The 26,685-nt window shown below is 48.4% G+C and overlaps 1 protein-coding gene across 1 annotated transcript in view; it reads left to right on the top strand.

Moving 5' to 3' along the window:
• HTT (huntingtin) overlaps nt 1–26,685 on the top strand; it is a 990,576-nt gene that overhangs the window by 158,057 nt on the left and 805,834 nt on the right. The window contains exon 12 of the mRNA XM_030191138.1: nt 23,263–23,621. Coding sequence (XP_030046998.1) covers nt 23,263–23,621 — 359 coding nt within the window. The remainder of the gene's footprint in view (nt 1–23,262; nt 23,622–26,685) is intronic.

Consider the following 26,685-nt stretch of genomic DNA (forward strand, 5'->3'; position numbering starts at 1 on the left):
GTTACAATTGTGCTGCTTAATGCTTAGTCGTCCAACCCCCCCCCCCCCGAACCCACTGTACCCACATGTAGGTGCCCCCCTTCACTCCTTAGGGCTATAGTAATGGTGTAGACTTGTGGGCAGTGGGTTTTGAGGGGGATTTGGGGGGCTCTACACACAAGGGAAGGGTGCTATGCACCTGGGAGCTCTTTTACCTTTTGTTCTGTTTTTGTAAAAGTGCCCCCTAGGGTGCCTGGTTGGTGTCCTGGCATGTTAGGGGGACCAGTGCACTACGACTCCTGGCCCCTCCCACGAACAAATGCCTTGGATTTATTCGTTTTTGAGCTGGGCGATTTCATTGTCCATTATCGCTGAAAAGCAAAAACGCCCAGCTCACAACTTGGCGAATAAAACATGGACGTCTAATTTTTTCGAAAATACGCTTGGGTCCGCCCCTTCACGGACCCGTTCTCGGAGATAAACGCCCATGGAGATAGGCGTTTCTGTTCGATTATGCCCCTCTATGCATTTGTCCTCTGCATACCACCCTCAAACCAAGGAATGGTGGAAAGAACCAATCAAACCCTTATGGCCTTTCTGCAAGCCTTCACTAACGACCGTCAGGACAACTGGTCCCTATTACTTCCCTGGGCAGAGTTTGCCTACAATAACAGTCTTCACTCTGCCTCCAAGATGCCTCCGATCTTCACCATATATGGGCGACACCTGCCTCTTCCTCCTCCGATTCCTGCAGATCCATCAATTCCACAGCTCCAGCATACCCTTATCGAAATCCGGGAGACTTGGAAGAGGGTTCAGGGACATTTACAGTGGGCAGCAGCCAGGTACAAACACTTGCTGACCAGAGAAGACAGACTGCTCCAGTCTTCTAACCGAGCCAGAAAGTATGGCTCAGTACTAAATATCTAAGACTCCGGTTGCCGTCACTAAAATTTGTTCCACGATACATTGGTCCCTTCCCTATTCAGTCTCGAATAAGATCAGTTACCTATTGCCTCCATCTACTCAGGAGTCTGCGTATCCATAATGCCTTCCATGTCTCGCTCTTAAAACCCTACGTGACCTCCCAGTGGCATTCAGAATCAGACAGGAATAGCATACCCAATTCTGAACCAGACCCTGAGTTCGAAGTGAAAGAGATTGTGGACTCTAAGTTCCAGAGAGGGAGACTCTTCTGCTTAATATCTTGGAAGCACTTTGGTCCAGAAGACAATTCCTGGGAACCTGCTGGTAATGTACATGCTCCAGATTTGGTCCAAGAATGCCACTCTCATTATCCCTCTAAGCCGGGACAGGGACGGAGAGGGGGGCTTCCGGGGAGGGTACTGTCATGTCCCTCACCCGTTAGATGATCCTCATTGCCGGTCCGCTCCCAGGACCCGCCGCACTGAAGGCGAGCGTCGGCCATGCTGGTTGGGCCGACGCTTCGACACCTCGACATCCCTCGCTGCCCCACTGGCTCCTCCGACCGTCGGGGCAGGACCGGCGCTGTTCTTGCCTGGCTGTCATTCGGAACACCGGCCATTTTGGTGCGCCGGCGTTCCTGGAGTAGCTCTTCTCTTCCGAGTATGGCCCGGGAACTCTAGCCACGCCCCAACGTCCGGATTGGCTGCTCTTGGACGGACTCCGCCTCCTCCTGTTGGCCAACCTGTCAGTGCGTCCTGCTCCAGCTGATTCTGGTCTCCCTGTTCCTTGCCAGCTGACTAGCATTTCCCTAATGGTAGAGACTATTTAAGGGACGCATTTCTCTACAAACTTTGCTTCGGCTTCTACCTCGCTTGTGAGTGGTGGAGACTTGGTTTACTGCTTGTTGCCTGACCTGACCTCTGCTTGGAACCCGACAACTCTCTGCGTGCTGCCTGACCTGTCCTCTGCTTGAAACCTGACTACTCTCTGCTTGCTGCCTAACCTGATCTCTGCTTGGAACCCGACAACTCTCTGCTTGCTGCCTGACCTGCCCTCTGCTTGGAACCTGACAACCCTCCGCTTCCTGCCTGACCTGACCTCTGCTGGGATTCTGACAAATTCTCTGCTTGCTGCCTGACCTGACCTCAGCTTGGAACCCGACAACTCTCTGCTTGCTACCTGACCTGACCTCCGCGTGGAACTAGACTACTCCCTGCTCATCGCCCGACCAAATCTCTATTTGAGTCCTCTCTGCTAGCGGCTTGCCCTGAGTCCTGCCTGATCCTGATTGCCCTTCGTCCGCCGCTTACCCTGACCACTGTTTGATCCTTACTTCCCCTTGCTGGATATCTGACCCAACTCTAGCTTTTGTCTGAGCTCAGTCTTCCGTTGCCTGATGTCTGTGGCCGTCTGACCCCTGCAGTATACGGAAGTCCTGCTGGCTGCCTGCACCTGGGGGCTCAACTGTCAGGCAACGGCGGTCTTCTCAGGTGAAGCCTTGGGGTTTGCTCGGCTGCCAGGCAGAGCGCAAGTGCCCTGCCACACCACATTGCTGTGCTCCGTCTGGGCACAAGGGCTCACAAAAACGACAGTTATCTCCTCATATTCACGATGTACTGTTGACTCTTTACTCAGACTTAATTCCTCATTGAAGGGGCCACTGAAATTGTTAACTCCTCTCTTATGGAAGGTTAGCTGCCAACAAAACAGCTGTGGTGCACCCCCTATTGAAAAAGAACTCACTGGATCAGGACAAGCTTGAAAACTACTGACCAGTCTCTAACATTCCTTTCCTGGCAAAACTTATAGAACGGACAGTCTGCATTCAACTCAACGACTGGCTAATTGAAAGTAATTGGCTAGACCCATGTCATTGTGGCTTCAGACGTGGGTATTGAACAGAAACAGTTCTTGTGTCCCTTCTTGATGATCTTCTCAGAAACTGTGATAGGGGATCTGCCTCAATACTAGTGTTGCTCGATTTCTTGGCAGCTTTCGACACTGTGGATCGTAATTTCCTTAGCCTCAGCAGCAGATGAATCCAGGAACTGGTGGGTTGTATCCGCTTTCTAGCAGTTGGAGATAGAGAACACTGAAGAGAAAGCAGTGACCCTGGACGCCCAGCTCCTTACCATTTCACTATATCTCTAGCATTTGGTGGACGGATTCCCTCCAGCTCCTGGATTCTTCTTGAGGATGCTTCTGGGCTTATGTGCCAGTAGAGCTTGGGGGGGGGGGGGGGGGGCGTGTGGCTGAGGGTGCCCACCTTAAGGACATACTTGTTTGTAAGGTCCCTGGCCTACTTTATCTCCTCTGCTCTCTCTTTAGCTCCTAGTTGGTTTAACTAGCTGCAAAAAACCTCCACAAAAATCCCACTGCTTTCCTCACAACTTTGCAGCTCTCAGCTGGCAAAAAGAAAAAAAAAAGAGAAGGGGCCTTTTTAAGAGTTCTAACCGCTTTAGTTAGTGGCTTCTAGCTGCAGGGAACGGGAGTGCCGTGAGACTCTTTCAGAGAGATACCGCTGCCATTAGGAACTGTTTCAGAGCCCTGATGAGTACTTTTCTGTTTGGTGGCGTTAGCGTTCGGCTCTGGAGGGGTGGACCGCACTATCGCGGCGGAAGTGGTAAAGCGATGTTCCTGCTGCAGGCTCTCGTTTCGCAGCGGGCGCTTGTTTAGTGAGGTGCTCGGACATGGACTCTGGCACAGACGGGCCCTTGGAGCCGGTGGAGGATTCTTCTTGCGCGTCTGACTGTGCTGCGTGCGTCGGTTTAACCGCGCCTGAGCCGGTTGTTGAGCCAGCGCCATTTTCTGCCTCCTAACCTTCCCAGCTTTCTGGATTGGCTGGCTCGGGTGCCTGCAGTGTGAGGGCATCTTCTGGTTCAGTCTCTGATGCTTCTGCCTCTATTAGGTCGTGCATAGATTTCTCCCCGGAGTTTTTTTTGGCTTTTTGTTACATTTGTACCCTGCGCTTTCCCACTCATGGCAGGCTCAATGCGGCTTACATATTGTATACAGGTACTTATTTGTACCTGGGGCAATGGAGGGTTAAGTGACTTGCCCAGAGTCACAAGGAGCTGCCTGTGCCTGAAGTGGGAATCGAACTCAGTTCCCCAGGACCAAAGTCCACCACCCTAACCACTAGGAAGAGAGGATCTCCTGTGCCCCCCCTTCCTCAACAGTTTTGCTAGAGGGCAACGAGGCAATTCCTAGTCAGCGGGACCTAGGTTCTCTATTGCATCCTGAAGATCCTGCTAATAAGCATAGGAGGTTAGCTTCTTTACCTGAGGAAGGGTCCTTGGGACCCCATTCTCCCCCACCTTCCATTTTGGTGGGATTGGGGGACTCTGGCCGTCCTTCTAGGCTGGAGGACCTGGAGGAGACTGAACTTATCCCTGCTGAACAAAATGACCCAACAGCAGTATGGCCTTTTTTCATCGTGATGAACTGCCTTCGCTGATTTCCCAAGCCTTGGAAGCTGTGAATATTTCAGATCCAGAGGAACAGGCCTCTACCTCAGTCAGTGTTAAAATGGCAAGCACGCGGAAACCATCTAAGGCCTTCCCACTGCATGAATCCATTCAAGAACTGATCTCTGCTCAGTGGTCTGACTCTGAGGGTGGGTTGAAAGTGGCTAGGGCTATGGCCTGCCTCTATCCTGTGTTGTCTTCTACGCTAGACACCTTCTCGTTATCTAAAGTGGATGCTTTAGTTACTTCAGTAACAAAAAAAAACCATTCTTCCAGTGGAAGAAGGAGTAGCGCTTAAAGACATGCAGGATAGGAATCTTGAGGCCTCCATTAAATTTCTTTTGAGGTGGCGGCCTTGGCCTTACAGGCCTCCATCTGTAGTTCTTATGTGGCCAGGGCATGTCTTTCCTGGTTTCAGAACAGGACCAGGATCCTGCTTTTTTCTCGGTTGCGGTTGCTTCTATGGAGTTGGCTTTTGCCTATTTGGCAGACGCCCTCTTTGATTTGGTCAGGGCGTCTGCTATGCAGATGGCCTTTGCAATTTCGGCTAGCCATCTGTTGTGGTTGCACCACTGGTCGGCAGACATAGGGGAAGGGAAAGGGAAATGGGACTTGATATACCACCTTTCTGAGGTTTTTGCAACTACATTCAAAGCGGTTTGCATATATTCAGGTACTTATTTTGTACCAGAGGTAATAGAGGGTTAAGTGACTTGCCCAGAGTCACAAGGAGCTGCAGTGGGAATCAAACTCAGTTCCCCAGGATCAAAGTCCACTGCACTAACCACTAGGCTACTAAGCAGCGCCTTACCAGACTTCCCTTTAGGGGGAAGCTTCTTTTCAGCGAGGTTCTTGAAAAAATTGTGAAAGATTTGGTAGATTCGAAGTCCCAGAGGCTCCCGGAAGACAAGCCCAGGCCTAACGCGAGGTCTGTTTCTTCAAAACCTCGTTTCCGTTACTCTCATCGCTATCGCCCTGGTCGTAGTTCGTTCTTTTGAACGTTTTAGATTCCAGCAGAGGTCTTCCTTTTGGAATGACAAGCAGACGTTGGGAGCTGCAGCCAGACCTCAAGCTCAGGGACGATCTACACAATGATGGGGCGTAGGTCCTCTCTTCGGTTCTTTCCATTGGAGGTCGGCTGACCCTATTTTACGAAGAGTGGACCAAGGTTACTTCAGGCCAGTGAGTCTTAGAGATCTCATCAGAGACGGCTACAGACTAGAATTTGCTTTGCCCGTCGCAGACTTCTTTTTGGAATCTCGATGTGCCACAAAAGCCAGAAGAGTAGCAGTAGAAGCCACGTTGCAGACATTGTTGGATATTGGGGCGGTGGTCCCAGTACCGCAGACTGAGGTGTACATCGGGCGTTATTCAATTTATTTTGTGATTTCTCAAAAAGAGGGTTCTTTGAGGCCTATTCTCGATCTCAGGAATGTGAACGAGTGTCTTCAGGTGTGCCATTTCCACATGGAAACCGTTCGGTCAGTGATTGCGTCTGTCCAGCCGGGAGAGTTTCTCTCGGCTCTGGATTTGAAAGAGGCGTACTTACATATCCCCATTTGGCCTCATCAGCTGTTCCTTTGGTTTGCCGTGCTAGGCTGTCATTTTCAGTTTTGCGTGCTGCCCTTTGAGCTTGCTACGGCCCCTCACCTTTTCCAAAGTCATGGTAGTCGCCGCGGCTTTTGTATGAAAAGAGGGATCAAATTCACCCATTTCTCAACGATTGGTTGATCTAGGCAGCCTCTGAACAAGAGTCGGTCAACCACCTCTCGGGTTTTGCAGTTCCTGGGTTGGGTGATCAATCTGTTCAAGTGCTGTTTGGTTCCTTCCCAGTCGTTGGAGTATCTGGGGGTGGTGTTCGACACGGCTGTCGTCGTTGATGATAACGTTGATACCTTCAGCTCAGTGTGCTGCTGTGGCTAAGAAAGCAAATAGAATGTTAGGTATTATTAGGAAAGGAATGGAAAACAAAAATGAGGATGTTATAATGCCTTTGTATCGCTCCATGGTGCGACCGCACCTTGAATATTGTGTCAATTCTGGTCGCCACATCTCAAAAAAGATATAGTGGAATTAGAAAAGGTGCAGAGAAGGGCGACGAAAATGATAAAGGGGATGGGATGACTTCCCTATGAGGAAAGGCTAAAGTGGCTAGGGCTCTTCAGCTTAGAGAAAAGGCGGCTGAGGGGAGATATGATAGCGGTCTAGTGGAGTTGAACGGGTAGATGTGAAGTGTCTGTTCACACTTTCCAAAAATACTAGGACTAGGGGGCATGCGATGAAGCGTAGTAAATTTAAAACGAATCGGAGAAACGTTTTCTTCACTCAACATGTAATTAAGTCTGGAATTCGTTGCCAGAGAATGTGGTAAAGGCGGTTAGCTTAGCGGACTTTAAAATAGGTTTGGATGGCTTCCTAAAGGAAAAGTCCACAGACCGTTACTAAATGGACTGGGGAAAATCCACTATTTCTGGGATAAGCAGTATAAAATGTTTTGTACATTTTTGGGATCTTGCCAGTTATTTGTGACCTGGATTGGCCACTGTTGGAAACAGGATGCTGGGCTCAATGGACCTTTGGTCTTTCCCAGTATGGCAATACTGATGTACTTATGTACGGCTCAAGGACGTGACTTCTTGCCAGAAACCAGGAGACTCGAGCTTTGTTCTCAAATTCTCTGTCAAAAGACTCCCTGTCCTCGAGCTTGTGATTATGTTCAGTTTCTTGGGTCAATGACAGCCACCCTGGAGGTGGTTCCGTGGGCAAAAGAGCTTATATGCGTCCTCTCCAGTGTGCCCTGTTGCTTCGATTGTCTCCAGTGTCTCACGATTATCAACGTCATCTACCTTGGCTTCCTATAGTGAGGGACAGCATGGCCTGGTGGCTGAGTGTCTCCAATCTTTGGAAGAGAATGCCTCTGGCGTCCCTGCAGTGGGTCCTGGTAGTCACGGATGCCAGCGTCTCAGGGTGGGGAGTTCATCGTTTCCACAGTATGGCGCAGGAGCGTTGGTCAGAGACGGAAGCGAAATGGCCCATCAACAGGCTGGAGTTGAGAGCTGTGACGCTACCCTCCAATCCTTTCAGGATCTCATGGAAGGTCAGGCAGTTCGAATTCTCTCAAACACTATGGCGGTAGCTTACATCAACCACCAGGGTGGCACTCAGAGCGTGGCACTGGCCACAGAGGCCACCAGCCTGCTCCGATGGGCGGAGTCTCATCATCTCTGTCTGTCAGCGGCTCACATTGTGGGCCAGGACACTATTCAAGTGGATTTTCTCAGTCGTCATCTCGTGGATGTGGTGGAGTGTGAACTTGCGACGGAAGCATTTCATCTGATCTGCCAAAGGTTCGGCTCACCCGTGATGGATCTGATGGCAACCAAAAAGAATGCCAAAGTTCCCAAGTTCTTCAGCAGAAGAAAAGAGGTCGACTCTTAGGGGCTGGACATTCTGTTACAGGCCTAGCCAGAAGGCAGCCTCCTCTACATCTTCCCACCGTGTCCACTAATCAGGCGTCTTCTGCGTCGGATCAGACTTCATCGTGGTCCAGTAGTATTGGTAGCCCCAGATTGGCCACATCTTCTGTGGTATGTGCATTTAGTTCAATTTCTGCTGGAGCCTCCACTGCGGCTGCCAGTTCTTCCCGGACTTCTCCATCAGGGCCTGGTACAGATGGAGGACGCCTCCCGCTTTGGTCTTACGGCTTGGCTCTTGAGAGGGCAAGACTGAGGAAGGAGGGCTATTGCTGATTCAGTCATTTCCACTTTGCTTCGAGCGTGGAAACGTTCCACTACTACCACTTATGCCAGAGTGTGGCGCACGTTTGAGGCGTGGTGTGCGGATCGTGCTTGGTCTTCTTTTTGAGGCGTCTATTTCCCAGATTTTGGCATTTCTGCAAGAAGGGTGGCAGAAGGGTTTGACATATAATCCCCTCTGGATTCAAATCGCGGCCCTTGCCTGTTTTCATGGTCAGGTGTCAGGACCTTCTCTTGTAGCTCACTCTGATGTGGCTCGGTTTTTGAAAGGCGCTCTTCACCATGTCGTCCGTGCCTTTCGAGGAAGTTGAATCTTATGCTCAGTGCGTTACAGGGTCTGCTGTTTGAATCTTTGCGATTGGCCTCTGATAAAGATGTTACTCTGACGACGGTGTTTTTGGTAGCCATTGCCTCTGCACGTTGGGTTTCTGAACTGCAGGCACTGCCATGTCGGGAACCTTTTCTTCAATTTTCAGATTTTGTTGTTATGCTGCAGACTGTTCTGTCTTTTTTGCCTGAAGTCATATCAGCTTTTCATTTGAATCAATCACTTTTTCTACCTTCCTTCCGGAGGTTGGATTTTTCGCAGAATTTTTCTCTTCTAAGACTGTTGGATGTTCGTCATCTCTCCTCCACTGTCTTCAGATGACAAATGATTTCAGGTGTTTGGGCCATCTTTTTGGCTTTTTGTCAGGTCCTAGATGAGGTTTTGCTGCCTCCAAAGCGACCATTGCGTTGTGGCTTAAAGAAGCCATTGTTTCGGCATACCTTGTGAAGGGTCGGATTCTTCCTGATGGCTTGCGTGCCCATTCGACTCGCATGCAAGCTACCTCTTGAGCTGAAACGGGTATCTTCTTTGGACGACATTTGTCGAGCAGCCACTTCGGCTTCTCGACATTCCTTTATTAAACACTATAGATTTGATGTTTCGGCGTGGGTGGATGCACATTTTGGAGAGACAGTGCTCTCTCAGGGAGTGGTGGCTTCCCACCCTATTTAGGAGGTTGCTTTGATACATCCCACCAGTTCCTGGATTCATCTGCTGATGAGGCTAAGGAAGGTAAATTTATCTTACCTGATAATTTTCTTTCCTTTAGTCACAGCAGATGAATCCAAGATCTCTGCCCTGTATTGTTGTAGCCGCACATTTCCTTCTTCGACTAGGAGATTAAAAATAAAATAAAAGGAAGAGAAAGAAAGAAAGAGAGAAAGAAAGTGTTACAGAAGTGACCTTTATTTTTTTTGCAATTTCAAGTTGTGTTCGGCTGTTGCCACATGGTTGTGAGGAATGTTCTTGTTTCAATACTTTATCCTTATCTTTTGCTTTGGGGATGCGACCTATACTGAAGTGATAAGGAGCTGGATGTTCAGGGTCACAGCTTTCTGTTCAGTGTTCCCTATCTCCAACTGATGGTAGGCGGATACAACCCACCAGTTACTGGATTCATCTGCTGCGACTAAAGGAAAGAAAATTATCAGGTAAGACATAATTTTACCCTTATGCTTACAAAACTGGCAGAAACAGGTATCAGTGGTTCAAATCCTATTTGTCAGATAGACAGCAATCAGTACTGTTCAGCAACAGCACATCATTACCTTGATCACTGAACTGTGAGGTACCAGAGGGATCCATACTGTCTCCCATTTTATTCAATATCTACCTCAAGCCTCTGGGTGAGCTGCTTTGGTAAGTGGACACAAAATTCTACACCTATGCTGATGACTTGCAACTACTCATACCCATTGAACCAGATCTACCCACAGTTCTGAGTAATCTGACTGCCTATCCACAATTCAGGAATGGGCAGACAGCAAACTTTGCCTGAAACCAAATAAAACAGAGATTCTCTAGATACCAAACACAAATGGGCAAATACCCAACTTCAAAATACCTTTTGAGAAGTATAAACTTCCCCTAGAATCTTGGGATAATGCTAGACTCATCACTAACTCTGATCCCACAAATTCAAGCAACCTTCAAAAATTGTTTCTATCACCTACGACAGCTATGAAATCTGTCTCCATATATTGAAAAGACGAGTCTGACCACAGTGGTCCAGGCCATGATAGCATAACGACTAGACTACGGTAATGCCCTGTACACTGGCCAAACCAAAAAGAGTTTGTACCAGCTCCAACTAATTTAGAATGCTGCAGCATGACTGATAGAAGGCTGTACGTGGCGTGACCACATCACACCCTTTCTGCGAAAGATACACTTACTACCAGTATCTTACAGGGCTAAATTTAAAACTCTATTTGATTTTCAAGGTTCTTAGGCAAAATGTGCCAGAGTACTCTAAGAATAAGTTAGTTCTTTACACATCTTTGAGACCTCTAAGGTCCTCTCAAGGATCATCACTATCTGATGTCAAAAGAAATTGTACGATTTGTTACCAGCCAGTGAGCCTTCTCAGAAGTAGTCCCCATGCTCTGAAAGTTACTCCCAGAGGGGCTACATGTAACTCGAGACTACCTCGACTTCAGGAAGCAGGTGAAAGTCTGGCTCATCTCCCAAGCCTTTAGTATATAAGGTCATTGTCTATACACTCATTTTGCACCTGGTCTAGCTTGCTACACGCACTGTAACTTAGATCAGTTCCTTATCTCTTGCTTGACTATACAAAGAACTTGCCTTGAGTTTAGTAAACCATCAAATTATCCCAGTTGACTCTGTACCACACATCTTGTTCCCATCACTCCCGCACTTGTTTGATAGGTCTGGGCTGTCAAAAGCCCAAACCTGTCAAACACAGGTGGTCCATGGGACCACCAGGCCCTGACTACCACTGCCCTGAGCAACGGGGGCTGGAGTTCCAGCGGACTTCCGGTCCCCCCAACGATCCCCACATACCCTCCCCGACGACCCCCCCCCCCCCGAGGTTCAGGGAGGGCTGGATATCCGGTGGGTCTCCAGCCCCCCCAAACCCCCGGAAAATGGTCCCTGGTGGTCCAGTGGCCGCCGGCCAAACCCCCCCCTCCCGGCGAGCAATGGGAGGGGGGGCTGGGGGTCCGGCGGACCTCCAGCCCACCCCAAATCCCCCCCCCCCAGCGTTGTCGACTGAATCCCTGGTGGTCCAGCGTAAAAAATGAACCCCCTCACGGCCCCCATGCCTTCGTTGGAGGAGGGAGGTAGCCTGCCTCCCTCCTCTTCCTTGGGTTGACGCCGCCGCAAAATAGCGGTGCCCAGCCCCTCCCAGTGCATCCTGGGATGCGCTGGGTGGGGCTGGGATTCAATCGACAACGCTGGGGGGGGGGGAGTTGGGGTGGGCTGGAGGTCTGCCAGACCTCCAGCCCCCCCCCCCCCCCCGCCGGGAGGGGGGGGGGGTTGACCGGCAGCCATTTTCTGGGGGTTTGGGGGGGGGGCTGTAGACCCACCCGATCTCCAGCCCTTCCTGAACCGGGGGGGGGGGGGGTCGTCGTCGTGGGGGGACCTCCAGCCCCCTGTTGGCAGGTTTGCTTTGGGGGGGAATGGGGGCCTGCCAGCATGCAACTGCATGCTGGACAGGGCTCACCATTCCTCCCCAATGATCTGCAAACCCTAACGCCAGCGCGGAGCTGGCGTAGGGTTTGCCGCGGCCAGCGACCCAAATTTTGTCACGCTAACCGCTGATCATTGGCAATGAAAGCACTAAGCCCTGTTTAGCATGCATTAGCATGCTACTTGCGCAAAGAGCCCTCGAGCGCGTTGTTTCACGAGCTCGAGGGCTCTGATCATGGGGCGCTAGCAAATGCCAGCGCTAGTATGGCGCTAGCAGCCTCTAGCGCCAGCGTTTGCTTTTGATCAACTGCCTATCAGTTTCATTTGTTAACGTAGTAGTATATATTCATTCTAAATTTCTGCTGAAGGTGGTCACACCTTTTCCTGTAGGTGAAGAAATAGTACTGCCCGTAAACTGTGCTAAACCACTCAAGCGTCCACACTCGACTGCAGACAGGCTCTATAAAAGGAAACGAGAGAAGGAACAGTCTTATTATTAGAACAGCTGGGTAAGCTGGGTCAGTAATGGAGTACATTTTTCATGGATACATACAACACCCCCCCCTTTTTTTTTTTTTTTTTTTACAAAGCCATGCTAGCGGCTGTTGGTGCGGTCATGCCGACACAGCCCAAAATGGGCTGTGTTTGCATTTCCGTGTGGCATTGTAAAAGGGTGGGGAGAGTGAAAGTTAAACTAAAGAGCTTTCTGATCTTATAAACATTTTACTTTGCTCATATATAGGTTCTGCCCTTCTGGGCATGGGGGTCACAATGATTGCCAAAAATTTAGCCATGTTCTGCAGATTTGTAATTGGAACTCAGCAAGAATTTATGAACACCTTCTTCTTCTTTTTATTTAACACTAGATAGGCATATGAAAATGTGGTGACTCAAGACCACGTGAAATTAGGGTAGTTAGTTACTTTGAAGTTAAGACCTATGATTGAAACTTTACTTTTGATATGAAAGGCAAACTGTAGGCTTGGCAGGTTATTTAAGGATTTTCTTCCCACAGTACTAACATGCTGTGCAGTTTCTGGGAAAGTTCTGAATATATGAATGCAAACCAGTTTGAACTACTTAGTGTATTGCATGGCAGCAGCAGAACTGCAAATTAAAGGCCCTGCCATGTTTAAGTTTCTTTTGGGTAGAAATAATATAACGGATGCCAGTACTTGAAAGTTAATTCCAGAAGCTGTATACTATGTACTTTGAAAACTTATTTCACTTACCACAGAGTTCTAGGTAGATTCAAATAAAACATAGACTTTAAAAGAAAACATTAATTAGCAAACATTTTAATTCATGCTCCACAGCACTAAACCAACCATAAATATATTAATCTAATATCTTCTTTTATTCAGTCCTGCTATACTTAATAGTATCCCATTTTAAATGACACCTTAAATCAATTTTTAATAAGTTTAATTTCAAAAAGTTATTAACCCCCCACCCTCCCTTTTACAGAGCCACATGTAATTCCGACAGCCCATTCAAAGTGAATGGGCTGTGTTGGCATTACTGCGTGGCTTTGTAAAAGCAGGGGTAAATCTTTCTGTAATTTTAATTCTCCGAGGACAAGCAGGCTGCTTGTTCTCACTGATGGGTGACGTCCACGGCAGCCCCTCCAATCGGAATCTTCACTAGCAAAGTCCTTTGCTAGCCCTCGCGCGCCCGCGCGCACCGCGCATGCGCGGCCGTCTTCCCGCCCGAAACCGGCTCGAGCCGGCCAGTCTTCTTTTGTCCGCACTCGGTACGGTCGTGTTTTCGCCGTGTCGAGCCCCGGAAAGTCGACCTCGCGCGTCCAAATTCTGTTTGAGCGTGTTTTTTTCCTTCGGGAAAGCTTTGTTAGTCGGGAAGTGCTCCGGAAACCCTTCGACCGGGTTTCGTGTCAATCCTCCCCGTACTTCCAGCTTTTTGCCCCGGTAAGTTTTCTTTCGTCGTCGGGGTAGGCCTCTTTTCGGCCTCGGTCGAGATTTTTTCTCCCTCTAAATTTTTGGTGCTTCCATTTCGCCATTTCGGCTTTTGATTTCGCCGGCGTGATTTTTCCGCCCATGACATCGAAGCCTTCCAGCGGCTTCAAGAAGTGCACCCAGTGCGCCCGGGTTATCTCGCTCACTGATCGACACTCGTCGTGTCTTCAGTGTCTGGGGGCCGAGCACCGCCCTCAGAACTGTAGTCTGTGTTCCCTTCTTCAAAGGCGGACTCAGGTAGCGAGACTAGCCCAGTGGAACGTGTTGTTCTCGGGCTCTTCGTCGGCATCGGCACCGGGATCTTCGAGTGCATCGACGTCGTCAGCGTCCAGACCATCTTCCTCGGCCGCCCCTGCATCGAGTGCATCGAGGCATCGGGCCTCTGCATCGGCGCCGAGACATCGGATAGCTGCATCGACGTCGGTGGTACCAGGACCTCGTCTGCTGATGTCGTCGGACGGTGGTGCATCGGGTGGAGTGCAGGTGAGGGCTGTCCATTCCCCTGCTGGTGGCGGTGAGCCCTCGGGTGGGTCTCCTCCTACCCTGAGGGCTCCTGCGGTACAGCCCCCCCGAGATCGACCTTCTTCAGTCTCGGCCCCGAGGAAGCGACGGATGGATTCGACGTCCTCCTCGTCGGTGCCGGGGAGCTCCGGTGACATGCTTCGGAAGAAATCGAAGAAGCATCGACACCGGTCTCCTCCCCATGTCGGCACCGAGAGCTCTGGGTCGCCGAGGGATTCGGCACCCAGCAGGCATCGGCACCGAGAGGACCGCTCACCCTCTGTTCAGGAGGTGTCGATGCGCTCCGCTCTGGACAGCCCGGTACAGCCTCCACGCCCGGAACAGGTACTGACGTCGACGCCTGCATCGACCTCACAGCCTTTCTCTACAGCCGCTCTAAACGAGAGCCTCCGGGCCGTTCTCCCAGAGATTCTGGGAGAGCTGTTGCGCCCTACCCCTCCGGTACCGGCGGTGCTTGCGCCTCCGGTACCGTCGAGCGTGGCGCCGGCTGGCCCATCGCCCAGGTTGAGGTCCCCGACGTCGGTACCGCGTGCGGTACCGACCGCGGCCACCTCCCAGGAAGGCTCCCCGACTACGTCGGCGGAGGGAGCTTCGCCGATGCGGGCGAGGGAGTCTACCTCTCGACGCCCCCATCGTGGACGTGGCTCCACTGAGTCGAGCAGGGCGAGGTTGCAGACACAGGTTCGTGAACTTGTATCTGACACCGAGGGTGAGGCCTCGTGGGAGGAAGAGGAAGATCCTCGATATTTCTCTGACGAGGAGTCTGAGGGTCTTCCTTCTGATCCCACTCCCTCTCCTGAAAGACAGCTTTCTCCTCCCGAGAGTCTGTCTTTTGCTTCCTTTGTCCGGGAGATGTCTACGGCCATCCCCTTCCCGGTGGTTGTGGAGGACGAGCCCAGGGCTGAAATGTTTGAGCTCCTGGACTATCCTTCTCCACCTAAGGAAGCGTCCACTGTTCCCTTGCACCATGTCCTGAAAAAGACATTGCTTGCGAACTGGACCAAGCCATTAAGTAATCCCCACATTCCCAAGAAGATCGAGTCCCAGTACCGGATCCATGGGGACCCAGAGCTGATGCGCACTCAGTTGCCTCACGACTCTGGAGTTGTGGATTTGGCCCTAAAGAAGGCTAAGAGTTCTAGGGAACATGCTTCGGCGCCCCCGGGCAAGGACACTAGAACCTTAGACTCCTTTGGGAGGAAGGCCTACCATTCCTCTATGCTCGTGTCCAAGATCCAGTCTTACCAGCTCTACACGAGCATGCACATGCGGAACAATGTGCGGCAGTTGGCGGGCTTGGTTGATGCTCTTCCCCCTGAGCAAGCCAAGCCTTTTCAGGAGGTGGTCAGGCAGCTGAAGGCGTGCAGAAAATTCCTGGCCAGAGGAGTTTATGACACTTTTGATGTTGCGTCCAGGGCCGCTGCTCAAGGTGTGGTGATGCGCAGGCTCTCATGGCTGCGCGCCGCCGACCTGGAGAATAGAATCCAGCAGCGGATTGCGGACTCGCCTTGCCGTGCGGACAACATTTTTGGCGAAAAAGTCGAACAGGTGGTAGAGTCTCTCCACCAGCGGGACACCGCATTCGACAAGTTCTCCCGCCGGCAGCCTTCAGCTTCTACCTCTACAGGTAGACGATTTTTCGGGGGAAGGAAGACTGTTCCCTACTCTTCTGGCAGGCGTAGGTACAATCCTCCTTCCCGACAGCCTGCGGCCCAGGCTAAGCCCCAGCGCGCTCGCTCTCGTCAGCAGCGTGCGACTCAGCAAGGCCCCGCGGCTCCCCAGCAAAAGCAAGGGGCGAGCTTTTGACTGGCTCCAGCAGAGCATAGCCGACATCCAAGTGTCCGTGCCGGGCGACCTGCCAGTCGGAGGGAGGTTGAAAGCTTTTCACCAAAGGTGGCCTCTCATAACCTCCGATCAGTGGGTTCTGCAAATAGTCCGGCAAGGATACACCCTCAATTTGGCATCAAACCCTCCAAATTGTCCACCGGGAGCTCAGTCTTACAGCTTCCAGCACAAGAGGGTACTTGCAGAGGAACTCTCCGCCCTTCTCAGCGCCAATGCGGTCGAGCCCGTGCCATCCGGGCAAGAAGGGCTGGGATTCTATTCCAGGTACTTCCTTGTGGAAAAGAAAACAGGGGGGATGCGTCCCATCCTAGACCTAAGGGCCCTGAACAAATATCTCGTAAAAGAAAAGTTCAGGATGCTTTCCCTGGGCACCCTTCTCCCCATGATTCAGCAAAACGATTGGCTATGCTCTCTGGACTTGAAGGATGCCTATACACACATCCCGATACTGCCAGCTCACAGACAGTATCTGCGATTTCAGTTGGGCACCCGCCACTTCCAGTACTGTGTGCTACCCTTTGGGCTCGCCTCTGCGCCCAGGGTGTTCACAAAGTGCCTAGCTGTGGTAGCAGCGGCACTTCGCAGGCTGGGAGTGCACGTGTTCCCATATCTCGACGATTGGCTGGTGAAGAACACATCCGAGGCAGGAGCCCTGCAGTCCATGCAGATGACTATTCGCCTTCTGGAGCTACTGGGGTTTGTGATAAATTACCCAAAGTCCCATCTTCTTCCAGTGCAGAACCTCGAATTCATAGGAGCCCTGCTGGATTCTCGGACGGCTCGCGCCTATCTCCCAGAGACGAGAGCCAACAACTTGTTGTCCCTCGTCTCCCGGGTGCGGGCGTCCCAGCAGATCACAGCTCGGCAGATGTTGAGATTGCTGGGCCACATGGCCTCCACAGTTCATGTGACTCCCATGGCCCGCCTTCACATGAGATCTGCTCAATGGACCCTAGCCTCCCAGTGGTATCAGGCCGCTGGGGGACTAGAGGACGTGATCCACCTGTCCACGAGTTTTCTCGAATCCCTGTATTGGTGGACGATTTGGACCAATTTGACTCTGGGACGTCCCTTCCAAATTCCTCAGCCACAAAAAGTGCTGACCACGGATGCGTCTCTCCTGGGATGGGGAGCTCATGTCGATGGGCTTCACACCCAAGGAAGCTGGTCCCTCCAAGAACGCGATCTACAGATCAATCTTCTGGAGTTACGAGCGATCTGGAACGCTCTGAAGGCTTTCAGAGATCGGCTGTCCCACCAAATTATCCAAATTCAGACAGACAACCAGGTTGCCATGTATTATGTAAACAAGCAGGGGGGCACCGGATCTCGCCCCCTGTGTCAGGAAGCCGTCAGCATGTGGACCTGGGCTCGCCGGAACGGCATGGTGCTCCAAGCCACATATCTGGCAGGCGTAAACAACAGTCTGGCCGACAGACTGAGCAGGATTATGCAACCTCACGAGTGGTCGCTCAATTCCAAAGTGGTGCGCCAGATCTTCCAAGCGTGGGGCACCCCCTTGGTGGATCTCTTCGCATCTCGAGTGAACCACAAAGTCCCTCAGTTCTGTTCCAGGCTTCAGGCCCACGGCAGACTGGCATCGGATGCCTTCCTCCTGGACTGGGGGGAGGGTCTGCTGTATGCTTATCCTCCCATTCCTCTGGTGGGGAAGACTTTGTTGAAACTCAAGCAAGACCGAGGCACCATGATCCTGATTGCTCCTTTTTGGCCGCGTCAGATCTGGTTCCCTCTTCTTCTGGAGTTATCCTCCGAAGAACCGTGGAGATTGGAGTGTTTTCCGACCCTCATCACGCAGGACGAAGGGGCTCTTCTGCATCCCAACCTCCAGTCTCTGGCTCTCATGGCCTGGATGTTGAGGGCGTAGATTTTGCCTCTTTGGGTCTGCCAGAGGGTGTCTCCCGCATCTTGCTTGCTTCCAGGAAAGACTCCACTAAGAGAAGTTACTTCTTTCATTGGCGGAGGTTTGCCGTCTGGTGTGACAGCAAGGCCCTAGATCCTCGCTCTTGTCCTACACAGACCCTGCTTGAATACCTTCTGCACTTGTCTGAGTCTGGTCTCAAGACCAACTCTGTAAGAGTTCATCTTAGTGCAATCAGTGCATACCATTACCATGTGGAAGGTAAGCCGATCTCAGGACAGCCTTTAGTTGTTCGCTTCATGAGAGGTTTGCTTTTGTCAAAGCCCCCTGTCAAGCCTCCTACAGTGTCATGGGATCTCAATGTCGTTCTCACCCAGCTGATGAAACCTCCGTTTGAGCCACTGAATTCCTGCCATCCGAAGTACTTGACCTGGAAGGTCATTTTCTTGGTGGCAGTTACTTCAGCTCGTAGAGTCAGTGAGCTTCAGGCCCTGGTAGCCCAGGCCCCTTACACCAAATTTCATCATAACAGAGTAGTCCTCCGCACTCACCCTAAGTTCTTGCCAAAGGTCGTGTCGGAGTTCCATCTGAACCAGTCAATTGTCTTGCCAACATTCTTTCCCCGTCCTCATTCCTGCCCTGCTGAACGTCAGCTGCACACATTGGACTGCAAGAGAGCATTGGCCTTCTACTTGGAGCGGACACAGCCCCACAGACAGTCCGCCCAATTGTTTGTTTCTTTTGATCCCAATAGGAGGGGAGTGGCTGTAGGGAAACGCACCATATCCAATTGGCTAGCAGATTGCATTTCCTTCACTTACGCCCAGGCGGGGCTGGCTCTTGAGGGTCATGTCACGGCTCATAATGTTAGAGCCATGGCTGCGTCGGTAGCCCACTTGAAGTCAGCCTCCATTGAAGAAATTTGCAAAGCTGCGACGTGGGCTTCTGTCCACACATTCACATCCCATTACTGCCTGCAGCAGGATACCCGACGCGACAGTCGGTTCGGGCAGTCAGTTCTTCAGAACCTGTTTGGGCTTTAGGATCCAACTCCACCCCCCGAGGGCCCTGTTTGTTCTGTTCCAGGCTACACTCTCAGTTAGTTGGTAAAATTTTTTTAGGTCAATCTCTGTTATGTCCTCGCCGTTGCGAGGCCCAATTGACCATGGTTGTTGTTTTGAGTGAGCCTGGGGGCTAGGGATACCCCATCAGTGAGAACAAGCAGCCTGCTTGTCCTCGGAGAAAGCGAATGCTACATACCTGTAGAAGGTATTCTCCGAGGACAGCAGGCTGATTGTTCTCACAAACCCGCCCGCCTCCCCTTTGGAGTTGTGTCTTCCCTTAAGAGTATTGTCTTGCTACATACTGGACTGGCCGGCTCGAGCCGGTTTCGGGCGGGAAGACGGCCGCGCATGCGCGGTGCGCGCGGGCGCGCGAGGGCTAGCAAAGGACTTTGCTAGTGAAGATTCCGATTGGAGGGGCTGCCGTGGACGTCACCCATCAGTGAGAACAATCAGCCTGCTGTCCTCGGAGAATACCTTCTACAGGTATGTAGCATTCGCTATTCTAACATTCCATTATTGAGGTCTCATTATTGAACATATTGAGTTTCTTTTTTGCTCTTCATAATGATAGCAATTTAATTAGGTCCTGTGTTTGTGATTGATAGTAGTAATGGTTTCATCACTCTCTAAATTTTAAACGGGTGCCACAATGGATAAAATATAATAACCAACTGCATACATATGAATAAAAAGAAGAAATGATAAAAATACAATATTAAAAATGAAGAACCCATATGGGAATTCTATATAATACAAGGAATAATAAATGATATATTTTTTTAAAAGGTGGGTATATTAAATAAACAAGGGATGAAAATACTACATGAACTAACCTTAGTGTGAAAACCTCAAAAAAGTAGATGCAGGAGGATACCACAGAAGTATGCTAAAACCTAGACACAACAGACATAAAAAGTAATTAAATAAATGGAAAACCAATGTAACCCTATGGGTTAAATGTTAAAAGATTACCTGGCTCATTCTGGATCTGGTGTGGAGACAGTGAGCAGTGCAGTGAAACTGAGTGGTCTGTGTGCATGCGCTGAGTGTTCCGCATGCTGATGGAACTTTCAGGAGAGTGACAAACAGCTCAGGCTGGCAGTTGGGAGAGAGCTCTATTGGTGAGAACATGTTACTAGGGAAAGACTGGAAGAAAGTTGATGCTGGAGATCATCACCTGAAAGAAAAGACGCCCACCGTTCAAGAGAGCCAGAGAGTTAAAACAAAGAGAGCAGCTAAGTGACTGAAGCTATTTTAAAAAGTGCATATAAGAGAAAATAGTAAAGGAAACCTGAACAATAGGTGAGAGATAACTAAAAGAAGAAAAAAAGACTAGAGGAAAACGTACTTGTTTGGATCTTTGGGGGTCTGAGGGACAGGAGAGGGGAGACTTTGAAGAGTCTGGTGTTTTGCAGAATTGAATGTACCTAAATGTTTTATGTAACTAATATTTGTACTTATCTGAGGATGCTCTCAATGTTTCTAGAGACTAAACTGATTTGTGTTGCAAACCTGTAATTGAAATACATATGTTAAATTTGCAAGTTGGTAAAATTTCATTAACATTTAAATATAATTCAAATAATAAAAAAAAATATTTTCTTTTTATTGTTAAACTCCCTGATTGGTGTTGAGTCATTTTGGGGAAACACTGTGACATATTTGGTACCATCATTGTAATACCTTGCTCTGCCACCAGGGGATTTACACCAAAAATGTTAAAATCAGACAAGAAAGAATAATAAATATAACAGTTGCTGAAAAATAACATAAAAAAATAAATGTGTGCATCATAATGATGATAAAACCCTTAAAAGCTCAAAAATCAGAACCCCCTTAAAACATAAAAAAATTTCTAAATAGAAAAGAGGTTGAGGCTCCCACCAAGTTTAAATCCATTTGCGAACTCAACTCAATATGTTCTAACACAGAGAAATCTTAAGCGTGAAATACTTGTCATCAAACATAGGATGTACTAGCCCATGTAGGAAACCATGGTGAATGATCAGTGGATGCTTCTAAAGCAAACAGACTGAGAACCATCAATATAGAAACAGGGGCAACTAATATCACACATGCGCAAAAAGATAAAAAAAATCAAGTCTATACTTTTGAAATAACAATAAACGGTCACGACTAGAATCCATGTGATGGCAGCAATGCTATGCTAAATTTAAGAAAATAACAGAAAAGGAAGAAGAAAAAATAGAGCGATTCTTATTTAAGCTAAGTGCAATTTTGACTAATATATTGAATCATGCTAAATTTAAGTGACACCAAGTTAGCAGAAAGCCGCCGATGTCCCTAATCTGGATATAAAAGCTTATGCGGCAAAAAAACCTTTTAATGTATATACTTAAAAAAAAATACAATAATTAGTCCCAACTTAAGTCCATATGATGGCAGCAAAACTGAGCTTGAAAAGATTATGGCAATAAAAACTGACTGCTTGACAAGAAGGAAAATATGTGGAAATAGAAGAGAAACACTCACCACTGGATAGCATCTCTCTCTCTCTTTCCCTTGCATGCCCTCTCCCCCACGCCTAATGCCCAGTACAGCAGCATGTATCTCTACCTCTGTGCATCCAGCATTTTTTCCCCACCATCTCCCACATCTTTCATTCTCTCTAGGTCCTCACTGGCATCTCCCCCTTCCCCCTACAGGTCCAGATTTTCTCTTGTCCCCTCCCTCCTGCCAGTCCAGCAACTCTCCTGACCCCCTCCCCCTCACAAGGCCAGCAACTCTCCTGACCCCCCTTCAAGTCCAGCACGTTTCCTGCTCCTATTTAACATATTTATAAATGATATGGAAATTGGAACGACGAGTGAGGTGATCAAATTTGCATATGATACAAAACTATTCAAAGTTGTTAAAACAAGTGCAGGCTGTGAAATATTGCAGGAAGACCTTAGGAAATTGGAAGACTGCGCATCCAAATGGCTGATGAAATTTAATGTGGACAAATGCACATTGGAAAGAATAATCTGAATCACTGTGTTGAACATACATAGGATTAAATATCTTTGGACAAAACATATAGGAAAATCAACCAACCAGCTTCTTCCATTGTTGATGATATGATTATGTAGGATGTATATGATTATTATGGAGCTGAGTAGCTTTGGTGAAAAAAATTGTTTAAATGAATCTTAGTGTGGCTGTGCGAGGTAGATGTATGTATTAGAATTGTTTGGGTTAGCTAAATGGCCTAATGACAGTGCAATATGATTGCTGAGCCAGGCCTATGCTTATTGGACTAACCAAGTTGTTGCAGAGATAGCATTAACAGCTTCTTGTGAGAAGTTATCCCTGTCTTTGCACAATGGTGATAGGAAGTGGCTAGTATCAGAGTGTCTTGAATTGGGGTCATGGTCTATGGTTTCTGGTAGCGGATACTCACTGTAATTGTTGGCCTAGATGCTGTGGGACCTAGAAGGATTAACCCCCCCCCCCCCCCATTTACAAAGCCGCACTGGCTGCTGTCAGTGCAGAAATTCTGACATAGCTGTTGGCAGCCGCTAGCGCGGCTTTGTAAACAGAGGAATAAAAGAGAGAAAAACCTGAGTAGTTGCCTGTTAAGCCTTATGATGCTGTAGTCCCAAATTGACGGTTGTTTTGTACAAACTGGAAACCCAAATGAGCAACTACCAACCCTTACCCTCCCAAAATGTATTTTGTATAAGTTATTTAAAACAGCAGGTACTTGTAAAATGTGGTAGAACAAGAGCAAGGAGGTGTTAAAATCATTAAAGAACACTCGACTTCGAATAAATGACTATGATTTAATTTTTAAGGGTTTGCAAAATTAACTGTGATTTAATTTTGTTTTCATTTTGGTTTTGTTCTATTTTAGCATACACTATAACAGAACAAAACTGAATAAATGAAAATGCACATCCCTATTACTACTACTTACTACTACTACTTAACATTTCTAGAGCGCTACTAGGGTTACGCAGCGCTGTACAAAATAAACAAAGGACGGTCCCTGCTCAAAGGAGCTTACATGCTAATCTGCTTCTAGGTATATTAAGTAAAATACAAATGATTTATAATTCTAGCCTTCCTTTAAAAAAGAAAAGGAAATCTAGAAATCACTTGTCAAAAAAACCCTGCATAACTTCATTTTAAATCACTTCTACTATAAAGGTAAAGTAATATTTGAATGAATTTTGTAAAAGAAAATGGCTGGCAGGCGTCTACTTTAAGAATGGAGTTTGGAGCGCTATCATTTTTCTCCCTCTCATGTACACAGTCTCTGACTCATGATGGTAACTACATGCTATGCCAATTTCAAGAAATTACAAGTATTTGAGCATTCCTGTAACTAGTTTGTTTCTTAGTATACTCATTTTCTTCTATTGCAGCTTCCATGAAGAGTGAAATAGGCAGTGAATTGACCTCATCTGGTATATCTACTGCTGGATCTGGCTCAGCGTCTGATTCCACAGGGCATGACATCATTACAGAGCAGCCACGTTCACAACACACATTACAGTCTGACCCAGTGGATCTAAATAGTTCTGATTTGATCAACACAGTTACTGAAGACGAAGAAGATGACATGCTTAGTCCAACTTCCAGCCAAATCAGCACTGTTCAGTCTGATAATGCTATAGACTTGAATGATGGGACTATCCAGGCTTCCTCACCCATTAGTGATAGTTCGCAGACAACTACAGAAGGTCCAGACTCTGCTGTGACCCCTTCAGACAGTTCTGAAATTGTAAGTGTGCAGCGGGCAGAGGGGGGATCCCAGTCTTCCACTGAAGGGCCCGACATATCTCAGAGCTCCTCCATGGAGGGCCCAGACTTGGATACATCTACTTACTCTTCATCTTCCTTTCCGTCCTCAGCTAGTAGCAATGAAAAGGTCAGCAGCTCAAATTTCTACCTGAGAGCTTGACCTCATTTTTAACGCCTTCACTAGAACCTTCAAATCTAATGACATTGGTTTAACTGAATTGTTAACACTGGGCTTTAAAACTGTCAAGCAGTGTCCAGCTGTGATTAGGTGTGGAACAGTCTGTGAAATGATTTAATTAAGGTTAATTTCAATACTTTTAAATAATTTGGAAAATAAAAACCCCTGAGCACAACAAATAGAAAATTACATAAGTCAAAATATAATTAGTAGATTGTAGACCTTTTTGTGATACATTGTGGTGCTTGGGTTTGGAGATTTTTTTTTAATTATTATTAAATACAGCATATTGTAGAGCAATTTCTTGCTTTTTAAGCAATGTTCTAAAAGGGCTAGTGAAAGTGTTAAAAGGTGAACATGCATTGTGGATCAATAGCAGAATTACTTGCAAGCCCCACTATTATTAAGTTTCCTGATTCGCTGCTGAGAACATGCCACATACTTGATTTTTGAATTGAACAGAAGCAGTGTTCACATGTTCCACTTATGTTTACATTTCTCTATTGCTTGAACAGTGCTTGGCTTTTTCTTTAGTCCCTATACATATTACAGTAATATATTACATCTTTGAATTGGAGGAATAGAAAAATATCTCTCTAGAAATTATAGTGCATATATGCTATATTAGCTAATCTATTGTTTTTGTAAACTTGGATAAAAAGATATTAGCACAAGCTTGATGTGGTAGAAGTAGTCACACTGAAAACATTTTATTTATTGACTTGTAAGCATCCAGCGAAACTAACGAAGCCCTTCCTTATGTGCATTGTTTCAAACGTTTTTCAGTTTAATGTAATACACCCTTCAAATCCTAATGCATACTGACTACAGAGGTCTACAATGATATTAATTATCAAATCAGCGATTTATCACTATAGGTGAATCCTATGCTACCGTATCCCACTAGACCAGTCTAATTGAATGGTTTCTGTTCCTATACCACCAGATTTAAGAGGCTAATGCAGAAAGCCGCGCAGTAAAGCTGACTCATTGCACTGGGTCTCTCACAGAATTACTGACCCCAAAATACTGCAGCATTCAGTAAGCAATGAGCATATAAATTACTGCCACATTAAAAATGCAACAGTAATCCACAGCTCACCCTTTCTGTCAGTGCTTGAGTGGTGATTTGACTTAAGTACTAGCCCTGGTGGTCCTCATCTGTCCCAATCTCTACGGTCCACCTTGGCCCAACCTGACTGGACCCCTCCCTTTCCCCTACTTAAACACTTCCCTGGTGTCTAGTAGCACCCCTCATCTCTCACCACGTCCCTGCCAAGATTGGCCCTCCCTCCCCCGACTTTAAAAGCACTCATTCTTTCTTTCAACTTTAAAGCTCCCTGGTGTCTAGTGACCACTTCCATTCCTGACTTCTCCTGTAGCCCCCCCCCCCCTCCCCGACCCACGAACCTGAAAGAAGCAAGAGTAATTCCCACGTGTTCCTGCCTCGGTGCTCAGCCATGCAGGGTGCATCCTGGGTGAGGTCAGTCTGCCATATAAGGGATTTTCTTTTTCTTTTACTTGGTAGTCAGGCAGAGACTACCAAATGAGGGAACAAATACCTTATATGAGAGACTGATCCTGTCTGGTGCATCCCAGGTTGCACTACACAGGACTGGTCTCTGCCATTTTTCAGGATGGTGATGTTGGAAGTATGAATGAGTGGATTTTGCTCCTGCTGCTTTCAGGTTCAGATGTCTGGAGGGCCTAAGGGGGAGGGGTGAGGGTGTAGGGGGGCCAGTAGACACAAGGGAGGATTTTATTTTTAAGTTGGGTTGTGGTGGTGGGGTGCTACTATATATACACCAGGTCTTTTTAAAGTTGGGGGAGGGGAGAGAGGGAGAATGTGGGTACCGCTAGACATCAGGGAGTTTATTTACATTTCTGGTGGGGCAGGGGTTCAGGTCAGAGGAGAGATAAATGGGGCCAATGCAGACCATGAGGGCTCTCTTTTGCCTCAGACCTTGTGGTATATTTCTGGTGGCATGCCCCTATACATCAGCTTATAGCTGTGTATTGCTGTGGGGTAAATAATAGGCTGTTTATCATACATTTTAATTTGCAGTGCACTTTCTACTGCAGGAGTAAAGTTGAGTGCGGAAACCCTTTTTATATTCAGCCACTGTTGAGCAGGTAAACTGCTCATCAATCACTCACTGCGTCCTGTGATTGCTTTCTGCATTAGTCCCACAGGCAGGGAATACTGAGAATTCAGTGATGCCATCTTTAATATATAGAGTGTTGCAGCCCTGGAATTAGACAGTATTTATTTGCCTCCAGCGATGGTGCACGTTGGACTGGTGCAGTGGGATCTTTTCAGAGTTGACTTGTCAACTCTCAGGTGCAGAACATGGTCTGCAGCATGGCTGCTGAGACACAGAGCCGGGCCCGGGGCAGGGTCACCGCCCCCCCCCCCCCACTCAGGTCACAGCCACTGCTGCCACCGCCCCCTTACCTTCCTGTGTCTGCCCCTCCCTCGATCTGTCACTCTCCTGTTTCTGTGTGCTGGAACCCGGGTTATCGCATTAAACCAGTCACCTGGTTCCCGACAACACAGGAGCAGGAGAGAGATTAAGGGAGTAGAACCTTCTGCCTGCCTTTGGAAGCCTTGCTGGCGCCGAGCTTCCCTTGGAAGGCCGGTCTTGGGGAATCTTGCCCCCCCTTCTTGGTGGCCCTGGTCTGCAGTCCTTGAAGTTGAGCCTTGGCCAGGATTTGCTCCCAGACATTGGTCCACAGATCTTCTCTTGGTTGAGCATGGAGGGGTCTGACTGTCACTGGCCTCAAAATTTAGCCCACGGGCTTTAGCTTGTTGAAGCTAGCTTGCAGGAGTGAGTTCTGTTTGCCTTTTGAATTCCCCTCTATGCTG

This window comes from Microcaecilia unicolor, chromosome 2 (genome assembly GCF_901765095.1).
Source record: "Microcaecilia unicolor chromosome 2, aMicUni1.1, whole genome shotgun sequence".
In the NCBI taxonomy this organism is placed as follows: domain Eukaryota; kingdom Metazoa; phylum Chordata; class Amphibia; order Gymnophiona; family Siphonopidae; genus Microcaecilia; species Microcaecilia unicolor.